Here is a 22,295-nt window from a genome sequence, read left to right as displayed (position 1 = left end):
TCCAGGTCAGAGGGTAAATGGATCCCAATCATCTTCCTAGAATTTCCCCCAGACAATCAGAACCACAAGAAAGGGATTCAGATTTCCAACCCCAGAGCTTCAGATTGCAAGCAATCCACATTAAAGGCAGCTACTCCCAGGGATGCTTACAGCCATCCAAAGCCCACACAGCCCAAACCCGAAGTCCCCAGGTGTCCCCAGGTGCTCTCGAGGATGTAGAGCTCCCCTGAGATCCAGAATCCTGCCCACGTCACCCTGCTTTGCATCACGGCAAATGCACAGCCTTTCAGGAGTTCTCCACAGCTAGAGGGTAGGGGCACAATAAGAGAATAACCGTAAACTTTGCCAAAAAGTTTAAAACTGTTTCCCTTTGTCCTACTTCTAATCACCTCTATACTCTGCTTCACTCCATAAGAAGCTAACAAGGCCATTTGTGAGTTATGAAGACGCAGACTCTCACCTCAGACTGAGCAGATTCAAATTTGACCAGAGTTGCTGCAAGTTCACTCCGGGCAGCCTCGGCCACATTCCGATAGTGGTTTAACTGCTCCCGAGTAACTGTGACTTCCAAGAGATGATTATAAGTTTCCTGATAGGGTTCCCCAAAAGACAAAATATACAAAGGAGAGTTAAACAATCTTTTCCATGCAGCTGTGCAAAGCAAGATTAAGTACAGAAGCATTCTTTGTAGTCCAAATATGTTGGAAAGGCTGCCCAGAGATGTGTTTGGTTCAGATTATTTCATTCTCCTTCTCAAAATTTTAAGGGAAGCAGGAGGCAGCCCAGGAACGAATGATAGGCTCCCCCAGGATGGTAGTGGAGTTTGACTTTTAAGAGTTAGTATGTCCCCTTGGGGGACTTCCCTGGTGGTCCAGTGGGTAAGACTCCACACTCCCAATGTAGGGGGCTGGGATTTAATCCCTCGTCAGGGAACTAGATCCTGCATGCTGCAACAAAGATCCCACATGCCACAACAAAGACCTGGCACAGCCAAAAATAAATACATAAATAAAATAAAATATTAAAAAAAAAAAAAGATTTGGGCTTTGACACTTTACAGAGTTTCCTTCCGCCCAACTCCAATGTTATTTGACCTCTGACCAGAACAGATAGCATCAACAAAGAACCACCAGAAGAGATGGCTAACAGGAGGCAGTTTTTATTGTTCTTCTATTTCCAGACTACAAAGATTATCAACTCATCTCTGGTCTGTTGAATAAGTGTTTCAGGTGTTTATCAAAGAGACCCTGTGATTCAAGTATAGAAGTCTGTCTCCTTCATAATTATCCACTATGCCATTTATTCTCAATCTCATAGCCTATCTTGGTTTTTTGTTTTTGTTTATTTATTTATTTTTGGCTGCGTTGGGTCTTCGTTGCTGCACGCCGGCTTTCTCTAGTTGCGGTGAGCGGCGGCTACTCTTGGTTGTGGTGAGTGGGCTTCTCATTGCGGTGGCTTCTCCTATTGCAGAGCTCAAGGGCTCTAGAGCGCAGGCTCAGTTGTTGTGGCGCACGGGCTTAGTTGCTCCACGGCATGTGGGATGTTCCCGGACCAGGGCTCGAACCCGTGTCCCCTGCATTGGCAGGCAGACTCTTAACCACTGCGCCGCCAGGAAAGCCCTATCTTGGGGTTTTGAAGGTTACTCAGATGAATGCCTGAGGCCAGAGATAGTGGTCATGCCTGGAGTCCTTCTCCATCCAGAAGGGAACAACTCCCAGCTCCACTGACGGCTGCCAATGCAGAAATATGGATCCCAGCATGGCCTCATTACTCTAATTTTTCAAGACAAGTCCTATATTTGGGCTTTTTGAAGTAAAAATTCCCAGTTTTTCCCTCTGGGTAATTAATTTAAATTAAAAAAAAACACCATATGATCCCAATAAACACATCTGCAGAGCAGATTTGATGGGTTTGGGCTGTGGGTCAGTATGTAACCTCTGGTTCTGCTTCTGTCCGATTCATGCCATAACACCCGCTTTCTGAAAGAATTATTCCAGAGTTTGGACAGATACCCACCTCTATGAAGTTTCCAGGGCCTGGGGTCTTTGTGAAAGACATACAAGAAAGCCATTCATTTTTGAAGGAATATGAAAGAGGTCACATAAAGGAGGGTTTCCCTGGAATATCTAGTGTCCTCGGGGGACACACCAGTAAAACCTGTTTATGATTCTGCCCGGCTACTGAACTGCCAAAGACTACTGTTTGGAAATACTCATGAATGCAAAGTCATCTTAAAGCCCTGAACTTCACAACAAGCGTTGTCATGACTAGTGTGTTTCAATCCACAAAATGCTAAACAAAACCTTCAGCGCACTTAGTAACAGCCAGTGTTTGTCAATTACAACATATGCAAGAAGATGGTAGGCATGTACTCCTGGGGAGAAAGCATAAAACAATTAACTGCATCTGTTAAGAGAACCACATCCTGTTCAGCCTCACCCAGCATTCAGAAGGAACTTTTCCACCCTAAACACTCCAGCAATATTTTCCAGAATAAGCCATGTGAGGACCTAGGTCACCTACAAGAGGTCTGAGCTACAGCACGTATGGACCATTTTCTAAATTTCCTTAGGGAAATAAGTTTCTTAATGGCCATGATTATTTCTTTCATTGACTAACATGATTTTTTAGGACATGACAGAGTCATACTATAATTTTATATCTCTTTCTTATGAAAAAATAGTGTCCGTTGGATATAATATTAAGAGCCCCTGAGACAGTTCAGAAGTGGGCCTTTATTTGAGGAGGTTACAGTGTAATGCAGGACACCACCAAAAGCATTAGCGTCTTCACGTGCTCATGGGCGAAAGAAACCACATATTAAGATATTATTACCTTTGACACTGGAGCAGGGCCTACGTGAGGAGGACTCTTGATTACTGAGTTTAGAAGACAGGTGCTAGGATCTAAATCACCTTTCAAAGTCCAGCAGACTCGAGATTATTCAACAGCAAGTGTTTACAAAAAGCCTGTTCTGGGTCAGGCACTGAGCTTACAGTCTAATAAGAAAAAGAGCATTTATCAAACAACCACGCTGGTGATTGTGTAATTACAAACTGAAATAAATTCAAGCAAAGAAAGAAACAGACAACAAAGGAAAGTGACTTAAAATTAGGGAGGTGGAAGGAAAGATTTCCCTAAAGAAGTGATGATTAAATAGAAATTAAATAGGCAAGAGGTACTGAAACAGGAGCAACCCACATCTTTCAAATAGCCAGAAGTCCGAGCAAAGGTCCTGTGGCAGGAGTATGCCCTGTGTCATTAAGGATCAGAGAGAAGGCAGTGAGGCCTTCTGAGGGGTCAGAGCAGGTGAAGAATACTGGCAGCAGGGCTCGAAAGACAGCCCTGAGCCCATTGATATATTTTAGTACCTGACAGGGCTTCTTTTTAAAAATACTCCTCCTTGGCTATTCTTACGTGTTCATTTTACCATATGAAATTTAGAATCAGCTCATCAAATTCCAAAAATTCCTGTTGGTATTTTTATTGGGAGCATGTTAACTTTATAAATAAACTTAAAGAGAATTAACATCTCTTAAATGTTGAGCTTTCCAAATAAAATCATCTTTTTTCCATTTGTTCAGGAATTCTCATATGTCACATATGTAGCTGTGATGGTTAATTTTATGTGACAACTTGACTGGGCCACAGAGTGTCCAGATATTTGGTTTAAACATTATTCTGGTTGTGTCTGTGAGGATTTTCTGGATGAGATTAACATCTGAATCAGTAGACTGAATAAAGCAGATTGCCCTCCCCAATGTGGGTGGGCCTCATCCAATCCACTGAAGGCCTGTATAGAACAAAAAGCCTGAGTAAGGGAGAATCTGTTCTTTCTGCATGTTTTTGAGCTGGGACATCAATCTTCCCCTGCCTTTGGATTCAGACTCAGACTGGAATTTACACCTTCAGCTCTCCTGGGCCTCCAGCTGGCCTACTGCAGATCTTGGGAATTCTCAGCCTCCATTATTACTCAAGCCAATTCCCTGTCATATATATATATGTATATATATATGTATATATATATACACACACACACACACACACACATATACATACATATACATCCTACTGGTTCTGCTTCTCCAAAGAACCCTGACTGAGCCGCAGGGACACCTCTGTGTTGAGCTGGGCTCTGGAGTATACCACACTGACATAAATCATACCAATGTTTTCTTTTTTTTTTTTTCTGTTGCTATACCAATGTTTTCTTAAGCAAAAATAAACAAATGGGACCTAAACTTATAAGCTTTTACACAGGAAAGGAAACCATAAACAAAATGAAAGACAACCTATGGACTGGGAGAAAATATTTGCAATGTGACCGACAAGGGCTTAATTTCCAAAATATACAAACAGCTCCTACAACTCAATGACAAAAAATTAAACAACCCAATTAAAAAATGGGCAGAAGACCTAAACAGACATTTCTCCAAAGAAGACATACAGATGGCCAATAGGCACATGGAAAGATGCTCCACATTGCTAATTATTAGAGAAATGCAAATCAAAACTACAATGAGGTACCACTTCGCATCGGTCAGAATGGTCATCATCAAAAAGCCTACAAATAACAAAAGGTTGGAGAGGGTGTGGAGAAAAGGGAACCCTCCTACCTGTTGATGGGAATGTAAATTGGTACAGTCACTATGGAAAATACTCAGTAGTATCAAGGTTCCTTCAAAAAAAAAAAAAAAACTAAAAACAGAGTTGCCATATGGAGTATACCACAGAAATCCATTCCTTCAAGACACTCTGAGGTAGCTTGAAATGAGAAGAAATGCACAGCAGTAGCATGAGAGGATTACAAGGATAAGAAAAACAATATGAAAACTGAAAGAAGACATGAATTTATTTAGTTATGCCTACGCTTTTCCTCTTAGCCCTTCCTTGGCCGTCCCACAGATCCTTATGTAGTCTTCTTCATATTTGGCTTGGATTTCTTCTTTGACCTGAGTTGTTTTAAGGGCTTAGTTGTTTTTGTGGCTCTCTGTCCTCAGAATTTGTTACGATGTCTGTTTTATTGCACTGTGCTCAGACAACCCAACTGTATTCCAGGCTGACATTCACGGGTGTACACCAGTGGGGTGGACCAATGTCCATTCAGAACTGGGTCCATTCAGACTGGAAGGTTGTCCTTCTTATACCAGCCATTACACATTTTCACCATCATCCTTTTCTATATTATTTCTACTTCAGGGAATTTATCAAGGTTTTTGTGAATACTCAATTTTATGAACATCCAATGGGTATTTAAAAGGAAGGTATATTCTCTATCTTCTGAGCTTGAAATTCAATATGTATCAATTAGTTCTACTTTATTCATCATTTTAATTACGCATTTCTAGTCTCGTCTAATTTCTACGCTAATTTCTACTCTATCCTGGCTCGAGAGAGGTGAGCTAGAGCCTCCTATTACTACTATAATTCTCCATCACCTTGTAGCACTTGTATTCTTGCTGAATGAACACTGGTACTGCTTGACTTGGTGCAAAGATTCAGAAATTTCATATATTCTTTGTGAATTATACCACGTAGCACGGTAATGTGCCATTATTTGTCTGACCCTTTTTGCTCATAATTCAACTTTTTCCAATATTGAGATCATGACTCCTGATTTCTTTTTGTTTGCATCTGACTACATATACCTTTGTTCCAGCTTTTTATTGTCAACCTTTCGGTATCACTTTGTCTTGGGTGTCTTATATGTAAATAAAGTTGGTTAAGCCCTTTGGATACCCTTCCAATTACACTATATCTATTAAAAATTTAAATGTAAATACTATGACCCAGCAGCTCTACCTCTCAATTATCTCCCCTTGAAAAACAGTCACATATGTGCATAACGATATAACAGCAAAAAAGAGGGGGTGTGTGAAACAATATAAATTCCCATCAACAAGGCAATTACTAAAAAAGGCACTCCCAAACTATGAATACTAGGCAACAAGCAGTAGGAGATCGTGCTGTATGTTTGGGCATAAGAATATCTCCAAGATATACCACTGAACAAAAGTAAGAAAGTACAGATCCACAGTTTGATACCTTTTTTCATAAAACACATAGGGAGGGAAAGCACTATGTCTTTTCTATAAATGTATTTAGAGAAGAAAAAGAGAAAAAGGTCTGAAGGGACACACATCACCTTAATAACACTCCTCACCTCTGGAGCCGACAATAGTATTGGAGCTGGGAGGGGAAAGGCTTTGTTTTTTTCAAGAAGGATATATTTATGCATTATTTGTATAATTAAATATAATTTAAAGAAAAGAAAAATACTGGGAAGAAATGTTACTGTGGTTATGTTTCAGTAATAGGACCACCTTTTATTTTCTTCTTTATTATATGTTTTTATATTTTCCAAATCCTTTATAGTGACTGTACATTAATTTTATAATCAGAGTAAACATCCCCCCTTAAATAGAAACAAAAGGAATAAGGATAAGAATAGACAAAAATCACAAAACCTGCCATGTGGTGCCTTTATGGAAAACACAAGGACAAAGAAACAATCCCAGTAGCATAGGAATTTGAATGCATGTGAGAGCAGACATCTCAGGGGTTTGCTCTTTTAATTAAGCCCCCTAAAGTTAGTAAGATTTTTGGAAAATTCTTCAACTTTTTCTATAAATATTAAGCAATCTTCACTTTAAAGAAACGAATTTTACCCTATTCAAAATGGCAAGATTAAAAACTCATCCATTTGTCCTCACATGAGGACACTCCAAGTTATTAGGTCTCTCTCAGCCAACCCATGAAGCAATTTTACATTAATTTTAAAAAGCCAACTACCTATGATTTGATTCAGCTACTGATATTATGATAATGATTGAAATTGCCTCACAGGGTGGCTCACAGGCTTTTCAGAATAAAGGATAGTTTCAAAGCGCAAAGGCAGAAAGAAGAGATCAGCTTATTCATAATTTAGTACACAATGTGTCCAATTATCTGACCTGGGGACAATGTCTTGGGCCAGTCTTGCTTCTATGGTTTAGTTGTCTTATTTTCCCATGGACAAAAAAGAAAAAGAAAAGAAAAGGAGAGGAAAATCACTGCCTACCTCTGACACACAAAAGCACCTAAATCCATTCCTATCTTTCTATCCCATAACCAGCCTCCCCTTTTGTTCCAGCATTATTCCATACCGCAGCTCGTGACTGTGTCCCCAGGGCACTTCCACTGTGGAATGCTTCCTTTAGCCTCTCTCTCTCTATCTCCTTCCCTCTCTCTCCCCATCCCTCTTTAAGCCTTCACTGCTGCCCCAGTGAGCAATTCCTTCTAAGACTCTCTCCCCTACTCTCCAACTTCTTCCCCCCAAGTAGTTTCTTCCCTAATTTACAGAGCATAAATTAAGTCTTACAAATTGTATTTCTCCAACCAATGCCAATTTTGACTACTCATCAATTCTTCTCCGGATTTTCAAGGATTTTCCTGGCCCTCCTGCTTTTCCTTCTTATATCTGCATTTGGTTTCCGGGGTTTACTACTGCCTGCAGGGGACAGTGTGATGGGTGTGGAATTCAGGAAATAAATCTGAGTGTCTACATTTTAGCAGTTGTGGGACAAATTTTGGAGGAAGACATTTCTGCATTAAATCAAGTTTTGTGAAGAAGCTGATCTATTATTTTTCCATTGTTCTCTAATCCCTTTTTTCTTGGGTGTCACTTAAAAACCCTTCTAACTCTATATCTTTATTGCAGAGAATGCAGTATTCCAAAATGTTCTTAATACTGTGGCTCTACTAAAAGAAACTGAGTCATCTTTTCAGATGGGGAAGGGTTGCAGTTAGAAAAACTTAGATGCCAAAACTTTTGAGGGTTTGCTTCAAGTACTAATCCTGATATAACAATATATATTAAATATGTATCTTATATATACTTATATATTAGATATGTATCTCATATATATACATATATATATGATCATAACTAATATTCACTGAACCAGGAACTACTTCTTTTTTGGGGGGGGTTGGGGGGGAACTATTTCCATTCAATCTTCACAACAGCCCTATGACTATTCTTTTTTTAATTTATTTATTTATTTATTTACTTTTGGCTGTGTTGGGTCTTCGTTGCTGCACGCAGGCTTCCTCTAGTTGCTTTGAGCAGGGGCTACTCTTCATTGCGGTGCACGGGCTTCTTAATGCAGTGGCTTCTCTTGTTGCGGAGCACAGGCTCTAGGCGCGCAGGCTTCAGTAGTTGCAGCACACGGGCTTCAGTAGTTGTGGCTCACAGGCTTTAGAGCGCAGGCTCAGTAGCTGTGGTGCATGGGCTTAGTTGCTCCGCGGCATGTGGGATCTTCGCGGACCAGGGCTCGAACCCGTGTCCCCTTCATTAGCAGGTGGATTCTTAACCACTGAGCCACCAGGGAAGTCCCCTCTATTTTTATCCCCCAGGGACTGTTCTTATCCTCTCATCAAAAAATGAAGCTATTAAGGACTAAAAAGGAAATTCTTTTGCCAAATAGCAAACAACTGGTAGTAGATCTGGAAGCAGTGATTGCTTTTCTGTGCTATATAATTTTAAAATTAAGTTTAAAGTAGGATTAATGAATGGGCATATAAAATGTCCCTGCCACTGCAGGAGACACTTCGGCGTATACCCCGTGACCCACAATTCTACTTGTCATTCTACATGAATGTTCGTGGTTCGCAGTGTCCATCAATACAGGAATTGGTCAACAATAGTACATTCATAAGATGGGAAACTAGAAAGCAGTTAAAAGAGCAGAACTAAACCTATTTAGAGCAGCACAGATAGATCTCAAAAACATATTGTTTTTCAAATAAAGTAAATCAGAGAACAAAACTAATAGTATGATACCGTTTATGTTTTTAAAATACATGTTAGACAAAATAACATATTTTCTAGGTTTAAGTATGAATGCAAAAAGTATTTTTTTAATGGTCTGGAAGATACTCACCAAACATTTAATAATTCCCTCTGCAGAAGGGGATCAGGATTAGAGGTGATTGACAAAAGGAACTATAGTTTATATGTAATGTCCTCATTTTTAAAGGAAAAGTGGATATAATTGTAATATTAAAATCAGTTTCTTAATTAAGTGAAAAGACAACTGAAAGCATGTTTAAAGAGGCCAATTTTCTGTGTTCTCAGCTTTCACACCCTAATCTTCAGACTTAAGAAACTGAATACCATGTGAATTCTTTACTGGCTGCGGAGGCAGCAGGAAACCCTGAACTTGAACCTCAGCGTGCACAAGGCGGCAGCGGTAAAAAGAAGAATCATTGAGTTTCCAGCAATACTTGGAATGTATTTTTTGGGCAGCAAGAAGGTTTTGACTACATTTCGGACAGGAAGTTCACCACAAAAATGAATGGAATAATACAATATTATAGCCAAAACAGTATCTTCAAGGATTAAAACAAGAATTCAATGATTCTTAATGTTTTTATTAACTCTAAAACGATCTCCAATTAACAAAGGACAAGCCAGAGAGAGAAAACAACCTAAATAACATGCGTTGCACTAAATCCCTGCTTTCTCTTCCAGGGTAACTCTTAGCTCTGCCCGAAGAAAACTCAACAAAAATGATGCTGCTTCATCATTTTGATAATATTTCTTCTGTTAAAAGGAGGCCATGACTTCCAGCATACACACTCCTGCCAGCGACAGTCTCCTGAGAGACGAATTTTGTAAACAATGAGAAGACTGTGGAACGTTAGCATGTGTAATCTCTCCAGGTTTCACATTAGAAAGAAACCAAATAATTTTTAACCTCCTCATGAGAATTGTTGCAAGGTGACAAAGCAAGATGACAACGCAAGATCCACAAGTAAGTTTTCAGAATTAATTTTTCTCTTTTGCGTCCAGAATAAAACGGGTTAAAGGCAGATTTCAAATCCCAAACCGCAGGGCTTAGCAAGTCTCATTACTAATCATGGAGAGGACAGGGATGTCCTCGGCACACTCTAGAGGACAGACCAGAGTGGGCAGACTCCTGTTTAGGAAGCCCTTCCTTTCTAAAGATAGAACCCCTAATCTCACCCTCTCTCCTCCCCAGGACCTGCATCACATGATCCCTAATAAAGAGCTCAGCAGGAGGCAGCTGGGGAAGATCAAAGGAGGGGTCAGAGGCCACAAGAAAATCAACTAATGGACAGTGTATTCACCTGAATAGTAAACCTCTCGGGACTTCCCTGGTGGTCCAGTGGTTAAGAATTCGCCTTCCAATGCAGGGGACGCAGGTTCGATCCCTGGTCGGGGAACTGAGATCCCACATGCCACGGGGCAACTAAGCCCGCGCGCCACAGCTACTGAGCCTGTGCACTCTGGAGCCCATGCGTCACAACTAGAGAGAAGCCTGTGCGCTGCAATGAAAGATCCCGCGTGCCGCAACTAAGACCCGATGCAGCCAAAAAAAAAAAAAAAGAAGTAATCCTCTCACTCTTCTCATATTTGCAATTTCAAAGTCTTCGCACTCCATTTTCCCCTCTGCTTAATTTTCTAAAAGACTTGACCCATCAAAATTCCCACCTGACCACACCACTATCTTTCAGTTATTCTCTCATACAGCCTATGCTTCTCCTTCACAGCACTTACACAATGGCAAGGAATACATTATATGTGTAATTAGTATTTAATGTCTCCCTCCCTCAAAAGACTGTGATGTTCACAATGTCATACCTAGCACCTAACCAGTACCTCACAATGTAAGTGTTCAATAATTATTCGTAGAATAAGTGAATGGATGGATGGATGGATGGATAGATGCTCTTTTTATTAATATCTTAGTCCTCCCATTTGATTCACTCCACAATCTCATCCTGTTCTCATCTGCTATACCAAGTTCCATCAGTCTCTGGAGCTGGCTGATTTCTACTGCACACCGAGCCCCAGCGATGATGGGCTAGTTTAGGAAACACACAGATTCTCCCACTATGACCCATCGCAGCCTGTCCGTCTCCAGTAGCATGAGTATCCAGACACCACGGATGTATCACATAACCATAAGCCCTGACAAGAGAAAAGCTGTCTTGCCTTTGACTCTATGGGTGTTCTGGAACATACTTCCCAGTCACTGAATAGCTTCTTCTATATCATGGCAGGATCATAAACTAAAGGCGAGTCCCCACCCCACTAGTGTTTCCTGTAATCTTCACAGTTTACCAAAGGTCAGGACCTTAGAGAACGACTTTAACTTCCATGCAAAGTTTCAAGTTTATTTCTCATCCAATGTCAAAACAAGAAAAACAAAAAAGGAATTAAGCAAATGGCAGGAAAGAAAGATTGAAAGAGGGAACGAATAAGAGGAAGCGAGTGTCCTGTGTGTGCTGTTGGTGCCGTGCACTTGTTAGGGGCGAACCGGTGTGACTTGGCCCTTCCAAGCAGATCAACGTGACTCACACGATCTACCCGAACCACGAGGTAAAGCAAACAAGTTGCTCCGTAACAGGACACCTGTTCACTGCAGGAAATCACAACAAATCTCAAAACCCGTGGAACAATCCAACGGCGTAATGCCAAGCCTTTGTTCAGTAAAAGCACTTCTATAGCAGGGCCAAAACAGTGGAGTCCAAATAGGCATCTCTCTCGGGTTTTGGTTTCTCAGGGGTAATTTTGAAGTAGAGCAGAGAATGAATGAATGCAGCTTCTTCGGTCAATCCTCTGAATGTCATTGGACAACATCAGCTTAGTTAATATGAGAAACACATTCCTGAGACCTCTCGTATTAAGACTCATCGTCTGGATCCAGCCTCCTGCTGAGACCAGGAAAATACGTCCTGCTAGGTGAGAACAGAGGCTTCGTATATCTAACTCCAACCTACCAAGCTCTCAAATGTCACATGTGCTAAGCTGATGTAATAATTTTAAGGCATTTCAACATTAGGACTGAAAATGGCTCTGTCAAAACTGCATCCAAAAATAAACGTAGACGGATGCCACAGCTGTCTCGCTCTCCTCCCTTCCACGCATCTCCTTTTGCGCTGACCTAACCTTCCCACTGCTGCAGAGCAGACGGGATGAAACGCACACCTGGTCAGGTCCCTCCCTACCTACCAAAGCTGCCCATCTTAGACAAGGTAAGGGATAATCTCCTTAAGTTGTACAAATCTCCTCTCAATCACCAAAGGCCTGTTATCAGTGTTTCTGTCCCAATGTCAGTATCTAGCCTAACCTTCAGTCACAAATGAGATTTGTCTAAACATGCCATGTATCTTTTGTAACTGTCCCATGCTTGAGGTCCTTCTGCCTCCTTCCCAGTCTCTTCCTCCACTTGAGAAACGCCTGGACTCAACTCAAGAGTTAGAATTGGCTTCTCTGTGAAGCTTTTCTAGCGTACCCAGGCAGAATTCTTTTTTTTTTTTTAATTTTTATTGGAGTACAGTTGATTTACAATGTTGTGTTAGTTTCTGTTGCACAGCAAAGTGAATCAGTTATACATAAACATATATCCACTCTTTTTTAGATTCTCTTCCCATATAGGTCATTACAGAATGTTGAATAGAGTTTCCTGTGCTACACAGTAGGTTCTTATTAGTTATCTATCAATATTTTATATATATTAGTTTGTATGTGTCAATCCCAGTCTCCCAATTTATCCCTTTCCACCCCCTACCCGCTTAGTAACCATAAGTTTGTTTTCTACTTCTGTGATTCTATTTCTGTTTTGTAGATAGGTTCATTTGTACCATTTTTTTAGATTCCTTACCCAATTTACCACTCAGCCTCAGCTTGTTTTATTTATTTTGGTTAATAATTCCCTGATTGTCTAATCAATGAAAAAAGATAAATGTCACCCGCATTCTTACCAGAGACAATACTGATATATTTTCATGCATTTCTTTATAGTACTTTTCTTATACATATATATTGTGTGCTTTTTAAAAAACATAATTGGGGTTACACTATAACAATAATTTGGTATCCTATCTTCTTCGCTAAATATTAATATTTTCCCAAGTATTCTTTTAAAATGTTAAGAGATGCACAACGTTCCATCATAAAGCTGTAATTTAATCTCACTATTCTATTGATAGACATTTAGTTCTTTTTCCTATCTGTCACTATTACACATCTGTTAGAATTTCTGATTGTTTCCTTAAGATAAATTCCTGGAAGGGAAACAACTGGGTCAAAGTGAATAAAAATTTTAAGGATTTTCGTACATATATCAACACATAAGCAGCACTAATTTACATTCCTACCGATAATTTATTATAATAGTTTCATGACACTAAGGGTCACCGCTTACTCAGCCCCTTCCCAATATTTCTCTATCACTTTAAAGATGGCTGCATTTTAATATTTATCAAATGAATAATAACACAGTAACATAAGTTATCATTTTCTGAGGATTTGAGCTACATAAGCACAACGTGAAGACTGTGCTAACATGATTACATTCGATCCTTACAATTCTTACAGAAGACAATTCTCCTCCTCTCCCAGGCTTGCCCAAAAGATAGTGAGTGACAGAACCTGACAACAAACCCACAGCCTACCTGACCTAAATCCATGCTTTGACCAGCGGGCCTACAAATGTTTTTGCTTATGCAACCTATCAGTATCAATTTGTAGAATAAATTTGAATATTTATTTATGTAAAAATATACTACTGTCATATTAGGCATATTACCAAATATACACAAAGATACAAATTAAGACGAGATTAAAATAATAATGCAAATATTTTCTTCCTGAACCTCTCATAAGTCATTTTGCACAGCTCCTGTAGACACAAGCCCACTTCTGAGCAGCACAGCACTTATCTTCTACACTGGTTTTTATGTCTACCACTAGGACATAAGCTCCACGAGGGCAGGCCCTGTGTCCGTTTTTTAGCACTGTATCTCCAGTGTCTACACTGCCTGGTACACTAATGAAAGACATGTTGAATATTAATAAATGAATAAATGATTCAGCTGCAAGGTTGTGGGTTTGAGGGAAGAATCTAGAAATCAGTTTTATTTGTATCCCTAGCACCAAGCACATTTCCTAGCACATGATGGACACCTCTATAAATGTCTGCTGAGTGGATATACATTTGCTGTTTGATGAGTAAATGAGTGAATGGAGGGATGATGGATGGATGGATGGACAGATGGACAAACAGAATGGAAAGGCTTCTTCCCCTCTGTTCACATCTCTAGGATTAGCATATCAAAGATAAAAATACCTGGCTGAACTTATTTATTTAATTTCAATAACACTTTACTACTGCTAAACAGTGGTCCTGTTGGAACAAGTATAGATGGAGTTTCACTCACCTCTTGTAAAAACAGAAAGTAACAAGCCTCATATTTTTAAAATTAGCCCTGGCGAGAGATCAACCTAGAACAGAGATATGAGCTTCAGAAGAAGATGGGAGGGAGAGGAGATAGTTGACCAAGATGCACTGGGGAGGAAAGGCCATGAATTATTTATTCATCCACATCTTGCTAGATAAGAATAAAAGTTTAAAAGACTGAAAAAATACTTACCTTGAAGGAACCAAAATTATAACTCAATCCTTGTTAGGGTGAAGGTCTCATCCTATCTAATTTGTAATTTTTCTGTATCTTGTTATGAAAATATCTTGGCTAATAAAATTGCAGTTGTTTCTTTAACTCATCCTGTCTTTAGAAGCTTATTGTCACTCCCTGTGTAACAGCTATTCTTAATCTCAAGGTTTACATGCTACATGGACATGAGGGGAAATTACATTAATCCACACTCTCAGTATCTCTAATTTGTAACCTTGCTGATACATCACTTACGTTCACTTGTTAATCAGAAAACATTAAGATGTTTTGTCTTGCCTTTTTCTTCAGCTGTGACTGTAATTTTAAAAATCATTTCTAAAATGAGCATAAATGTGGAAGCTCTTCAAACAGCTATTAGCCTCTCTTTGCTTATTTCCATTCTTGAGGTGGATATGATTACCTCACCGGAATGCAAACTCCATGAGGGCATTATTATTTATAGACACCAGGTAGCCAATACTAATCATGCTAGCTCTGTGTCAAGCATGAGTCAAATACGATGCCGTTTAACCCCAAGTGCAGCCGCGCGAAGCTGTTACAACTATATCCACATTGCATAAAAACGAAATTTAGGTTCAAAGATGACAAGGCATTTGATCTGAATCCCACAGCTGTGTTTTCCGGCTCCTCTCTTCCCCTCCCCTCCCCTCCCCTTCCCTTTCCTCCTTCCCCCGGTCTCCTTCCCTCTCCTCTCCTTTCGACCATCAACTCTAATCTCTTACTCTGGCTCACTCTACCCAGCCACTGTGACCTGTTTTCAGTCTTTAAATCAATGTTCCCTGAGCCTCAATCTAAATTAGTTTCCTGTGTTATTCACGCTCGTGTCGCCTAATACTTATCCTTCGTGTTATCACCAAATTAACTATTATTTATTTGTATTTACTTAATATCTATGTCCCCCAGTAGTACTTAATATTATTTACTTAATATCTATGTCCCCCAGTAGACTATGAGGTCCACAGAGGCAGGAAAATGCCTGTTCTTTTCACCACCGTGTCCCCTGTGACTGAGTATCAGTAAAGATCACAGAGTGAATGAAGGAGTGAGTGAAATGGCACAGCCAGAATTCAAACCAAAGCCTATCTGACTCCAAAGTCCGTATTGTTAATCACTATGTTATCATCCTATATATAGATATGCAATCATTTCTCCCTAAGTTGAATTCTTTTCCGACCTTCATTCAATATTGCTGTCTGCAAGGCAAGTAGGGCTGCTGTAGTAATGAGGTGCATTTCCATAACTAATTTTAAGTTCACAAAATTTAACTTTAATAAATTCATAAATCTCTTTCCAACCACTTTCTGGAAGATTCCTGGGGGAAGGGATAAATTGGGAGACTGAGACTGACATATACACACTACTATATAGAAAATAGATAACTAATAAGAACCTACTGTATGGCACAGGGAACCCTGCTCAATACTCTGTAATGATTATTTGGGAAAAGAATCTTAAAAAGAGTGGATATACGTATAAGTGATTCACTTTGCTGTACAGCAGAAACTAACACAACAGTGTAGATCACAACAGTGTAAATCAACTATACTCCAATAAAAATTAATTTTAAAAAACGATTCTTGGGACTTCCCTGGTGGTCCAGTGGGTAAGACTCCACGCCCCCAATGCAGGGGGCCCAGGTTCGATCCCTGGTCAGGGAACTAGATCCCGCATGCATGCCACAACTAAGAGTTCACATGCCACAACTGGAGGATCCCGCATGCTGAGACTAAGACCCGGCGCTGCCAAAATAAATAGATAATTGATTAACAAATAAATGAATAGATTCCTTCTGCTTTCTACAAGTTCCTGAATGTTGTATAGGTCGGGTCTAGTCAATTTAGAAGCTTATATTTTCACTTAACGTAAAGTCCTTTGAATTTATTTTTAATCTGTTACCAAGTTATCTGTTACCAAGATAACTTCTTAGTTAAGAAAGTCACAGGCAAGTTAATTAATTTCAGGTCCTATTTTAAGTGACTAGCAATTTCTCAGTGTTTATATCGGATATATCTCCATGGGAGGTATCAGGTGTAGCTATCAAGGCTAATAATGGATGCAGATTTGGGAACACTGTCACATATGGAATAGCTTCTGTGAGTGGAAGGGTGGAAACAAAAATCTCTGTTGACAACTAGATGGGACATTTTATTCATTGGAATCCTGTATATATCTTTTTGCATATTAATGATTCTAGAACTCTTCCCAAGTGGGATTTTTTTCACTCTATCTATTATCAAACACTTGATAAATTATCTTAAAGTGAAAAATTTTCCAAGATACAATATTTTACTTCCTATGCTGAGTGGTGTGCTTGAAACTTTAATAAGTTGTCTATTCAAAGTGGCTCCTCAGGAATATTTCCCTTAGAATGAACTTGAAATATAGCTTAACCCATCTTCCAAAAGAGCAATTGTCTAGTGCAATAAAATTGTCATAGGGAGACTTAAGTCTTGTTGGACTTCATTTCAATACTCATCATTTTATGTCAACCTTTAGGAGAAGGAAAAGCAATTTTAAGACAAAATTTTCTTCAGCATTACTCACAATTCACAAGACGTGAAACAACCTAAAAGCCCATCACTGGACGAATGGATAAGGAAGAAAATGTGACATGCTTATATCTACCTATATCTAAATAATGGAATATTACTCAACCATAAAAAAGAAGAAAATCCTGCCATTTGCAACAACATGGATGGACCTTGAGGGCATTATGCTCAGTGAGATAAGTCAGACAAAGACAAATACTGTATGATCTCATATGTGGAATCCAAAACAAGCAAAAAACTCATTTTTTTAAAAAAAGAGGGGCTTCCCTGGTGGCGCAGTGGTTGAGAGTCCGCCTGCCGATGCAGGGGACACGGGTTCGTGCCCCGGTCCGGGAAGATCCCACATGCCACGGAGTGGCTGGGCCCATGAGCCATGGCCGCTGAGCCTGCGCGTCCGGAGCCTGTGCTCCGCAACGGGAGAGGCCACAGCAGTGAGAGGCCCGCGTACCGCAAAAAAAAAAAAAAAAAAAAAAAAGAGGACTTCCCTGGTGGCACAGTAGTTAACAATCCACCTGCCAAGACAGGGTACATGGGTTCGAGCCCTGGTCTGAGAAGATCCCACATGCCTTGGAGCAACTAAGCCCGTGTACAACTACTGAGTCTGCACTCTAGAGCCTGCGACCCACAATCACTGAACCCACGTGCCACAACTACTGAAGCCCACGTGCCTGGAGCCTGTGCTCCGCAACAAGTGAAGCCACCACAATGAGAAGCCCGCGCACCGCAACGAAGAGTAGCCCCTGCTCACTGAAACTGCAGAAAGTCCGTGTGCAGCAATGAAGACCCAACACGGCCAATAAATAAATAAATAAAAAATTTTTAAAAAGAGATCAGATTTACAGTTACCAGAGGTGGGGGGCTGTCAGGGGTGGGGGCATTGGAAGAAGACAGTCGTAAGGTATAAACCTCCAGTTATAAGATAAATAAACGCTGCGGGTGTAATGTACAACATAATGACTATAGTTAACACTGTTGTACGATATATTTGAAAGTCCTAAATATATCTGAAAGTTCTCATCACAAGGAAAAAAAGATCTTCTTTTTTTGTATCTATATGAGATGATAGGTATTAAATTTAAGTTAACTAAATTTATTGTGGTAATTACTTCACAATATATTTAAGTCAAGTCATTATGCTGTAAACCCTAAACTTACACAGTGCTGTATGTCAATCATATCAAGAAAACTGGGAAAAAATATGTTCTATTATCTATGTCTTCGTATCATCTCTTCTGTTGCTTAACAATGCTTTCTATACAATGTTTCTACACACAGTTTCATCTCCCTACAGGACTACATTATAAATTTTGTGGGTCCTGTGCACTTTTACCTTCATGGTCTCTTTCCTCCATAAAGACAGTAAAAATTATATTTTATAACTAATTGGTATAAAGAACATATCAAAATATTACATATTAAAATATTTTTTCAACTTAAAAGTTATTTTTTTCTCTCTCTCTCCTGATTTTAAAAGAAATTAAAACATTCTTATGGGTTCCTTAAAATATGGTGGTCTCCAGTGACACTGATGGATAGATTGGTCCTGTCTCTCTAAGAAAATCAGGCAGTAGATATGACAAACTCTCCCCAGTTTTCTGCTGTTGATTATTAGCTTTTGTGTTTGTGTGTTGAGCACCTGTGGGCCTTGCTGCACTGTCCGTTGTTTTTTTTTTTGCGGTATGCGGGCCTCTCACTGTTGTGGCCTCTCCCGTTGCGGAGCACAGGCTCCGGACGCGCAGGCTCAGCGGCCATGGCTCACGGGCCTAGCCGCTCCACGGCATGTGGGATCTTCCCAGACTGGGGCACGAACCCGTGTCCCCTGCATCGGCAGGCGGGCTCTCAACCACTGCGCCACCAGGAAAGCCCGCTGCACTGTCCTTTGTGGTGGACTACAAACCCATTGGTTCTCACAACCTCCTCAAGCATGGAAGGACTCAGCGAAGTACCCTGTGTATTAATTAAGGTTCTCCAGAGAAACAGAGCCAATAGAATGTAGATAGATAGATAGATAGATTTATTTTCAGGAATTGGCTCACATGATTGCAGGGGCTGACACGTCTGAAATCTGCACAGCGAGCTGGCAGCCTGGAAACCGGGAAGAGTTGATGTGGCTGTTTGAGTTCAAAGGCAGTTTGGAGGCAGAATTCTCTCTTCCTCGTGGATCTCAGTCTTTTCTCTCAGGCCTTCAACAGACTAGGGGAGGCCCACCCACATTACGGAGGCTAATCCGCTTTACTCAAATCTACTGACCTAAATCTTAATCTCACCTAAAAGATACCTTCAACAGTGAAATATAGGCTGGTTTTTGGCTATATATCCTAGCCTAGACAAGTTGACATACAGAAGTAACCATGACTGGGCTTCCCTGGTGGCGCAGTGGTTGAGAGTCCACCTGCCGATGCAGGGGACACGGGTTCGTGCCCCGGTCCGGGAAGATCCCACATGCTGCGGAGCGGCTGGGCCCGTGAGCCGTGGCCGCTGAGCCTGCGCGTCCGGAGCCTGTGCTCCGCAACGGGAGAGGCCACAACAGTGGGAGGCCCGCGTACCGCAAAAAAAAATAATAAATAAATAAATAAAATAACCAAGAAGTAACCATTACTTTGCTGTACATGTGAAACTAACACAACATTGTAACTTAACTATACTTCAAAAAAAAAAAAAGTAACCATTATACCCTGTATTTTGAAAAAAAATATGATCTTGAGGTTGCTACCAGGCTGTTACACAAGGTTACAACGATCTTCATGCAAATATCACTGCCAGACTAGAGAAGAAATAAATTGTCTCAAGGTCAAAATAATGTGAAACAAAACTGTATCACCTGTGTCTTGAACAAACCTAGCCTTGTAAACTTGAATAAATCTGAATATTTTGATTTTGTTTTTAAGTAAATGTCAGCCTGCCCATTTGCCTTTATGAACAGAAGTGCAAGCATTTTTCTTTACCCAAATAGCATGGTTTTTAAGCCAGGGGCCAGAAATGGCCTTAAAATACTTAGTTAATTACATCAGAAAGGAACATTTAACAGTCAGTATGGACAAAACCATAATCATTGTTTTTGGCAGCTATTCTCAAAATTCAAACTGTCAATTCTAAATAAATCCAGGCTCCAACACATGGGAAAAGGAGAACTGGAGGGAGACACGACCAGTGCTTAGATGATGCTGGCCCTAGTGCGACCTAACACCTGCCATGAGTGGTGCAGGCTGCGGGCACTAATGAAGACCCCAGCTAATGCCCTTGCTTCCCAGGATGTGGCCCTGGAGTGGAAGCCTCTCACAACAGCCCTACAGGCAGGAAGCTCCCGGGCATAGAATGAATGGCGATGACCGAGTGTTGTGCCCACTGGGAAGCCCCCCCACCAGCACCCACTCCTCAGGTAAGGAGGGGAAACCATACCCTGGTTTCCCTGACACGGAAACACTATTTTTTTAATTTATTTTTTTAACTAATTTTTATTGGAGTATGGTTGCTTTACAATGTTGTGTTAGCCTCCATTGCACAACAAAATGAATCAGCCATACACATACAGATATCCCCTCCCTTTTGGATAGACAACTGATGGGAACATACGGTATAGCCCAGGGAACTCTACCTAATGCACTGTGGTGACCTATATACATTATTGATACTATGTATAAAATAGCTAACTAATGAGAACCTACTGTATAGCACAGGGAACTCTACTCAATGCTCTGTGGTGACCTAAATGGGAAGGAAGTCCATTTTCCCAAGTAAAGCAAAAAGGTAGACGTAGATAAGACAACAGACTTAAGGGACTTGGGATGGAAATAAAGAGCGTACAGCAAGGCTGAACCTTCAGAGCCAGGGCAAAGTTAAGGATCTCAGTAGAAACTGCTGTCCAAGTCCACGAGGGAAGTCGGGGCCAAAGGGAACAGAGGATGGTGCTCAGCCCAATGCTCCACCCCACCTTCAGTGCCAAGAAACTCATAACCAACTCCACTCCCACTTGCAAAGACTTAGTTCATCTAAGGGGAAAGGGAATGAGGAAAACAAATGGAATAAGTTTCCTTGAATTGACAAAATGGCATTTTTCTTCTAAAGAGAATAGCCTCTGCTGAGCTAAGCTGAGTTGTTATAAAATGTTACAAAATGTTTGCCCACCTAAGTTACATCGTCTCTAAGCCTTATACTCACTGTATATGTAGTAACTGAACTTCAGTCACTCACCAAAGAGAGCTATCCATCACGGCTAAATACATAAAGAAAACCGATACATAAGCAGAAGAGTAACAGAAACAAGTTAATGAATCGCTTCAGGTTCTACAAGTTAGAGTGGCAGAAAGTTTATTTCTCTAGAGAAGTGACTTCGCTAAGGTACAGCTTAATACACTTCAGCCTTTAGGGATAAATGTTATGAGGAAACTTCATATGAAGAAAGTTGTGCAATTAAAGACAATGTCCATTATGTTCCATCATAGTTACACTTTATGTTTATTTGAAAGACCTCTGTGGTGTGAGCTCTGAGCACCAGTGGTTGTACTAACTTTAGCAAAGGCTGACTATTAGTCAGCTCCCGCTGTTGTAACAAAATACCTCAGATGGGTGGCTTCAACAACACATTTATTACCTCACAGTTCTGGAGGCTGGGAAGCCCAAAATCAAGGTGCCACTCAATTCAGATCCTCCTGAGAGCTCTCTTCCTGGCTTGCAGATGGCCACCTTCTCACTGTGTCCTCACATGGCAGAAAGAGTTCTAGTCTTTCCTCTTCTTATAAGGACATTAATCCCATCATGGGGGTCCCACCTTCATGACCTCATCTAGACCTAATTACCTCCCAAAGGCCCCACCTCCTAATACTATCACATTGGGGGTTAGGATTTCAACATGCAAACCTGTGGAGGACACAAACATTCCATCCACAACAGACGGCACATTGAATTGCATGGAGTGCAAACAGGTAAATCCGAAGTGCAGGCAGTGGAAGGGCACTGGGGGTGCAGGCAGCCAATCCACGTTCTGTTCATCAATTAATCACCCCAAGTCCTCCTTACTTCCTAATCTGTATCCCTAACTGGCAATTCCAAGCATGGAACCTTCCAGAGGTCTCTGGGAAGAACAATTCCACCTCCACTGCTATCTTCTCCTATGCCATTTATTCACCAGCATGACGCCACTGCCTTTGTATTTTCTAGAATGGTTAAAAAAATTAAAAATTTTTGGTCTTATTCCCAACAGTGCTGGAGAATGATTCTATTACCTACTTTTTCTCCTCTTTTAATGGGGTTTAGAGAAGC

General features: G+C 40.5%; 1 protein-coding gene across 1 annotated transcript in view; it reads right to left on the bottom strand.

Moving 5' to 3' along the window:
• The window catches only part of CCDC170 (coiled-coil domain containing 170), a 95,326-nt gene that overhangs the window by 52,839 nt on the left and 20,192 nt on the right, over positions 1-22,295 (bottom strand). The window contains 1 exon segment of the mRNA XM_089921681.1: positions 461-736. Coding sequence (XP_089777807.1) covers positions 461-736 — 276 coding nt within the window.

Source organism: Delphinapterus leucas, chromosome 12 (genome assembly GCF_059928025.1).
Source record: "Delphinapterus leucas isolate spDelLeu-1000000601 "Yukka" chromosome 12, BTC_Dleu_Yukka2, whole genome shotgun sequence".
Taxonomy (NCBI): Eukaryota; Metazoa; Chordata; class Mammalia; order Artiodactyla; family Monodontidae; genus Delphinapterus; species Delphinapterus leucas.
This window is presented reverse-complemented; position numbering and strand designations above follow the sequence as displayed.